This window comes from Cariama cristata, unplaced genomic scaffold, assembly GCF_000690535.1.
Source record: "Cariama cristata isolate BGI_N322 unplaced genomic scaffold, ASM69053v1 scaffold7300, whole genome shotgun sequence".
In the NCBI taxonomy this organism is placed as follows: Eukaryota; Metazoa; Chordata; class Aves; order Cariamiformes; family Cariamidae; genus Cariama; species Cariama cristata.
Genome location: NW_009594062.1, coordinates 143,479 through 149,478, shown reverse-complemented (window position 1 = coordinate 149,478; position 6,000 = coordinate 143,479). Strand labels below are relative to the sequence as shown.

The 6,000-nt window shown below is 39.2% G+C and overlaps 1 protein-coding gene across 1 annotated transcript in view; it reads left to right on the top strand.

Annotated features, from left to right (window-relative positions):
* The first annotated feature begins 213 nt into the window (after positions 1 to 213).
* CDH6 (cadherin 6, type 2, K-cadherin (fetal kidney)) overlaps positions 214 to 6,000 on the top strand; it is a 48,774-nt gene continuing 42,987 nt past the window's right edge. Inside the window, exon 1 of the mRNA XM_009696592.1 lies at positions 214 to 573. Within this exon, the coding sequence (XP_009694894.1) occupies positions 346 to 573 (228 nt within the window). The 5' untranslated portion in view covers positions 214 to 345. The remainder of the gene's footprint in view (positions 574 to 6,000) is intronic.

Genomic DNA, 6,000 nt, shown 5'->3' with positions numbered 1-6,000 from the left:
ACACCCCGCCCCCAAACCCAAATATCAGAACTCCTTCCTCCTACTCAATATCGACTCACTCAGATTGTTTAAAGGATCACTTGCAACGTTTTGAACCAGAAACAGCCCGTCTTCTCAACAATCACTATTGCTCTTCTACTTATTGGACTTACTTGCTGTAGTGATGGATGTTAAGTACCTTTGAAAATGCTCAAAAAGTTGTTATTTTTCTTTTCAGAGATCCTTTGAGCCTGCAAAGACTGTTTAAAGAAGGAAGACGGCATGAGATTGGATTCAGTGCAGTAAAGTAGGTTAGTTTGAGGACAAGACAAAAAGTCATTATTTAGACCTTCTTGTGTTGCCGTGATGAGAACTTACCATTGCTTCTGGCTGCTGTTTTGGGCTGGTCAGCTCCACCAAAGTTGCTTAACTCCATTATCCAAAAGGACTAGCAGCTCTCCAGAAAAGGAAAAGGTTTTGGTATTGTCTGGAAATAGCAGGAGAGACCTCCATCGTTCCAAAAGGAGCTGGATGTGGAATCAGTTTTTTTTATTGGAGGAATACACAGGAACTGACTACCAGTATGTTGGCAAGGTAAGGTTCTTTCATACGTATCTACGTTTTGATTTTAGAAGCACTAGCAAGTAGGTAAGAACAACTCCTGCCTCAGCTTTTAGTTCACCTTCCTGTCTGCCCAACTTCTGCTGAGGAGTAATTCAGCAGAAAGGTTAGTACACTTCAGCTTCAAATTCTAATCAACAACAGGAAGTTCCTCATTTAACCAGCAAGTCCCGTGGCCAATCATGCACAATTATGTTAAAGATTTTCCTTTTTATTCTTATCTGGAAACAATGCAGCTTAATTATAGAGTTGTCAGGCCAGATTTTTAGCTTTAAAACATAATATGCATTTTCCCCTATGCTCTTTAATTTTTCTAGAGTCAAACTATATAAACCAGAAGAGGTTTTGGTCCAAGATACTTAGGATTCACAGTACCCATCTTTTGATGAGAGTTCTCTACCCAGCAAAAGGCAACCCTTTTCCTTTTTATTGCCCACTGCACACATCAATGCTTCAGCCGTTTTCTGATGAGGTTTTGTGGTGCCACTGAGGACTCTGTGATATGACTTTAATACCACAAGCCATGCTATTACACAGATTTGAAGCACACTGTACTTTTACACTAAGAACCAACAGGCAGGTGAAAAATTCTAAGCTTAAAGCATGCTGACAGTTAGAAAAGGGTCTGTAAAAAAATAATAATTAAAAAAAAATAAGCACAGCTTAACTCTGAGAATATCCACCTCCCTGAGCAGCGGACCCCCATGTAGGTAACAACCTTTATGTGAATTTTGGAGCTAATGTGCCTGTGGTAAGTCTAGAGAGAGTCAATACTGCCCAAAGTGCCATGGTCTATAGGAGTCTGTCATGCAGAATGCAGAAATTATGCTATTGATGATGACATTCAAAGCAGAAACAATACAGCTTAGTTTTCCAAACTAAAATGGGATTGTGTCTGATCTAGTTTGATCTCTCAAGCCTCTTAGCAAAGGCTGCAGATTACAGTGGTTTGACATTTTATCTCCCTCTGCAAGCTTCTGAGCATCCCCATGAGAGATGATGGCTGCTTTTCTTGCCTGCCAATCAGCTGTCAGTCAAAGTTGGATGCGATATTCCTTTCCTGCTAAATGGCTGTAAGGCATGATTCAAACGAAGAGTTACTCAGCTGGTGTAATAGTCATAGAGCTCCAACCAGGATAATCAGCATTCATGAATGGTACCATTGAGCCCAATCTACAGGAAAAAGCCAAAGGCAGAGAGTCCTCAGAGAGGACAAGTAGAGAAGGAAGATAAGAGGGTAAGAAAAAAAGCCAGAAGAGAGTAAGAGGGAAGAACTAGAAAGACAGAGATGGAAGGAGAGGAAAGTTTACAATGAGGAATCAAGATAGAGGAGGGGAAAGTGACATCAAATGGGGGTAAAGGAAAGGAGTTGGGAGAAAAAGGTTCCCTGAAGAGAGCACAAATAAAACCAGAAGATGAGACAGTGAAGGAAAAAAAAACAACAGGTGAGAAATACGGAGTCAAGGAAAAAAAAGAAAACAAGTTGAAAGACAGCAGTCCTCCATGCACTCTCTGTTTCACAGTCTACTCAAGGGGGTCCAGGTAATGGGGATCTCTTTCTCCAAAGATAAACCATGTGATCCTGAGGCAAGTCCTACAGCCCGTCATTTTCACTGTGGCTTTTGACATTAAACCTGCTCAGCCCCAAGTCCCTCATTCTCTCCACTGCAGAATTAGAGTAGAAGCTGTTGGCTTCAGAGGGACTGATGGGGGAGCAAATATTCCTGCAGGATGAGTTTGCTGAAAGGCAGTTAAAAATGGTCTAGTTTGACCAGAAAACCTAGAAAGTTTGAACTGGAGTCTTTGAGAGAGAAAAAAATGTGGATGTTATTTTTAAAAGTTGTTCTTCTACCTATTCGTACTTAAATGCACTTACTATTGCAAAGCATAGAAACAACACATAATGTATAAATGTCATTGATTCTGTGTTCCTGGGCTGTTCACAAGTGGCCTTTCACACGTCTTTCAAATGCCAGAACTGCTCACACCCTTGTAATTGAACAATTAGCCAAGAGGCATGGAAGAGCAGCCATTTATTATTAGAGAAAGTTGAGTATTGGTGTGAGGATAAATGATAGAAACAGCTGAATGTCTCCAAATTGAGGTAACCAGGCAATTTAACTGAGCAATTAAACTTGATTGGTGTGCGCAAATGAGGATAATGAACATGTTTATGAAGCATATTTTTTCTCAGAGGACTAAATGCTAACCTTAAATATGAATAAAAAATAGTAAGAATATTTGGTTATAGTCTTTTTATTTTCTTCTGTCATAAAGAAATGTGAACAGGAAAATCTTTTATAACAATAGCAATACATATATGTAAAGGCAGATTGTTCTTATGTCTTACTGTATAAGCAGTCAGACCTGGATCTTCTGGGGTTTTTGTGTTTGGTAGTTAAAGCTGGTGGAAATTAACATCATAATTAAAAAAAAATTTTCCATATAAGCTACAAGGAAAAAAATCTTTTACTGGGGCTGGTTTTACTTCTGTCTTTTCATTTGTTAACATCTGTTTAATTCAAACATCTACATCAAAATTTGAGATATAAGATGTCTGTTGTGAGAGATTCTAACAGCATTATTTCTTTAAACTGCCCAAATTACAGTTGTAAAGTCCTGTAACTGTTTATACTACAAAAACCACATTTATACCATAATAGTCTTAGAGAGAAGGGGAGGGAAAGTGGAGGGGGATGCATTCCAGTTTGAGATAATAAAAAAGATAGTCTCTCTGATGATAGAGCTCAAGGCAGTACTAAAGACAAAGCTAAAGCATCATCTGAGTCATGGAGCAGAGCTCTACTGTGCTCCATACCCCATATACTTTATATACAATGAACCCAAATACTTTCCATCTTTTAGGGGATAATTGCCTAAGCACATACAAAACAAAGTAGCCCTTTTTGGTAACCGTGGGTACTGTCAGCTATTAAAAAGTGCTCCCCAGTTTTGTATGCTACACACTTTACTGTTAGCCCAAATATGCTGCTGTATCGTACTGGACAAGAATATGTGGCTGCCGACAAGAAGCTCCCAGTGTTATCAATACAAGTTGATTGTATGCTGTAGCTCTGACACGTTTTATTGTCCAGTTCTTGGAATACTCCTGAATTTCTTTCCTGTATATTCATGAAATAAAGCCTTTTAGAAATAATAGAAATTCACACCTCCAGTCTTGGTTAGTCTCAGACATAATAACGTAAGGAACTTGCAGAAAAGTTCTAGACTGGAATTATTCATTGCACAGCGAATAACTTGTGCACTACAGCTATTCACTGAAGTGTGATTGATGGGCACAGTGACATTTTAACCTGAAGATATCTTTTCTTCTGGTTCAAAAATTATGGCACTTGGCAGGGACTCAATCCCAAAATAAAATAAAAGGATCACATGAGCATCAAAGTAGAGAATTGCCCAGTACTACTACCTAGCCAAAATTTGCAACATTTGGGTTGGGTTTTTAAAGAGATCTAGTTGTACCTGTGGCTGCTCAGTACAATTTTAAAGGGCTGGAGTGAATGCATCTCTAAATCACAGGTAAACAATGAAGTGGTAGTGTAGCTGTGTATAGAAATATATGCTACATTCCCTAGAGGTCTTAAGATGTTCCTGGGCAGAAGAGTGAAAAAAAATTTGCCCTGTTCCAAGATTATACTAAGAGGTATAGTAACCATTTGTATGTCTTTGCAAGGCTGTCCCGTTGGCTACATAAAATCCATGTACTAGCATCCATCACTGAGTGGTCTTGTTAGAGCACAAACATACAAATCATTGTCACATAAAGAGATAGGACACCACTTTCTTTTAGACTAAAGAAAGACCTGAACAAGTCTTAAATCTTACTCATTAACCCAGAAACAGCTTCTGGCAGCCTGCAGTGGAAACGAGCAACTTGCTTTCCTGATAACAACAGGCACAACTGTGGAATGGTTTTGTCACACTCTGTCTGTCTGGCACTAAAAGGAAACTTCCAGACATACTTTTCATTTTTTCTGTGTCTTATTGATGTTCATGTAGTTCAAGCAGTATGCTCGCCTGGAAGCTATCTGATGTTACTACCTGTACAACCCATCATAAACAATCATCCTCTGATGACAACTCAATTTTTCAAGGAAGATAAAGTCAAAATCCTGCTGCTATGTGGCTTGGCAAAGCAGAAAGGATACTGCATTACTGTAGGCGAAATCAGAATTCTTTTGTTTGGTGTGAAAGAACCAGTGGGAAAGATAAATTCCCCTCTTTCGGGAATGGTTTAAGGTACCGTTGATCCTGCTTTGGAGGAGAAGGGGATAAACTAAATGATATCGCAATATAGTTTCAGTACTGTTTTTCTTTCTTTTGCCTGATTTTACTTGTGGCTAGAACTATTCTGAAGGCAAGCAGAACCGTTCCTTGTAATGTATTTCACCAGAAGCAAATTAAACAAAAGGTAGAATCTCTTCAAACCATTGCAAGTAGTGGGACTAAGTTACATACTGAGATAAAAATATCTGGCAGTGAGCACACAGAAGGGGCTATTTAAACAAGGAAAAGTATTGTCATGCAATACAGTCCATGCATTTTCAGCATTTCAGGAAGTAATGGGTCACATTACTCCAATGGTTAAAAGGTATCGTATCTTAATTGGATGATGTAATAACTAACAAGAGAAACCTTCACTTTCTCTCAGATCTTTACTATGCTAGCATTCTGTACTTATCATCAAAACTTTTGTTCCCCCCAAAAAATAAGATGTGAAATGTCTAACTAAAATGACTCTTCTCATCTACACTTTTAACATCCTTTATGCAGTTCTGTTGGCAAACACTTGACCAGTATTCATTTTCTTTACCTTGTAACTTGCACTATGATATACACCTGATCACTTCAATTTCGCATTCCAAACACAGTAGCTATTTGTTATCTTCAAGAGGCCTAAAATTAAAAGTTCCGCTTGCGACTTATATTTGTTTAGGGAGTCTACTCACAACAGTTTTCAATTTGTTTTGACACTCAGAATATCCTTTCTCCGGGTCTAGATTCTGCATTCTGCTTCCAGGACAACTGGCAGCCCAAGAGCTGTCTCTGAATAACCTCTCAGTCCTGAACAATTCCTGACCTTGAAGTGGCTCACAGCAAAACTGAAGACAGCTATCAATCATCCCTAGGTTGCATCAGTCAATCTGAGGTGCTCTGTGAGTTGCAGCACTGCCCACATTGTACACAAGGCTCTGGGCTGGACCCCTGTGCCTTACAAGTCCTCAACGGTCTTCTTCCACAGCTAAATGTGCACATGAAATTTGACTTCACAGTGTGCCTCTCAGAGGACCTCCACACCCTTTACCATGTAGAAGGAAGAGGACTAAAGTTTTGCACCTTTCCAGACTTAGGCTCCCTCCAGTGCACCATCTGTATGAG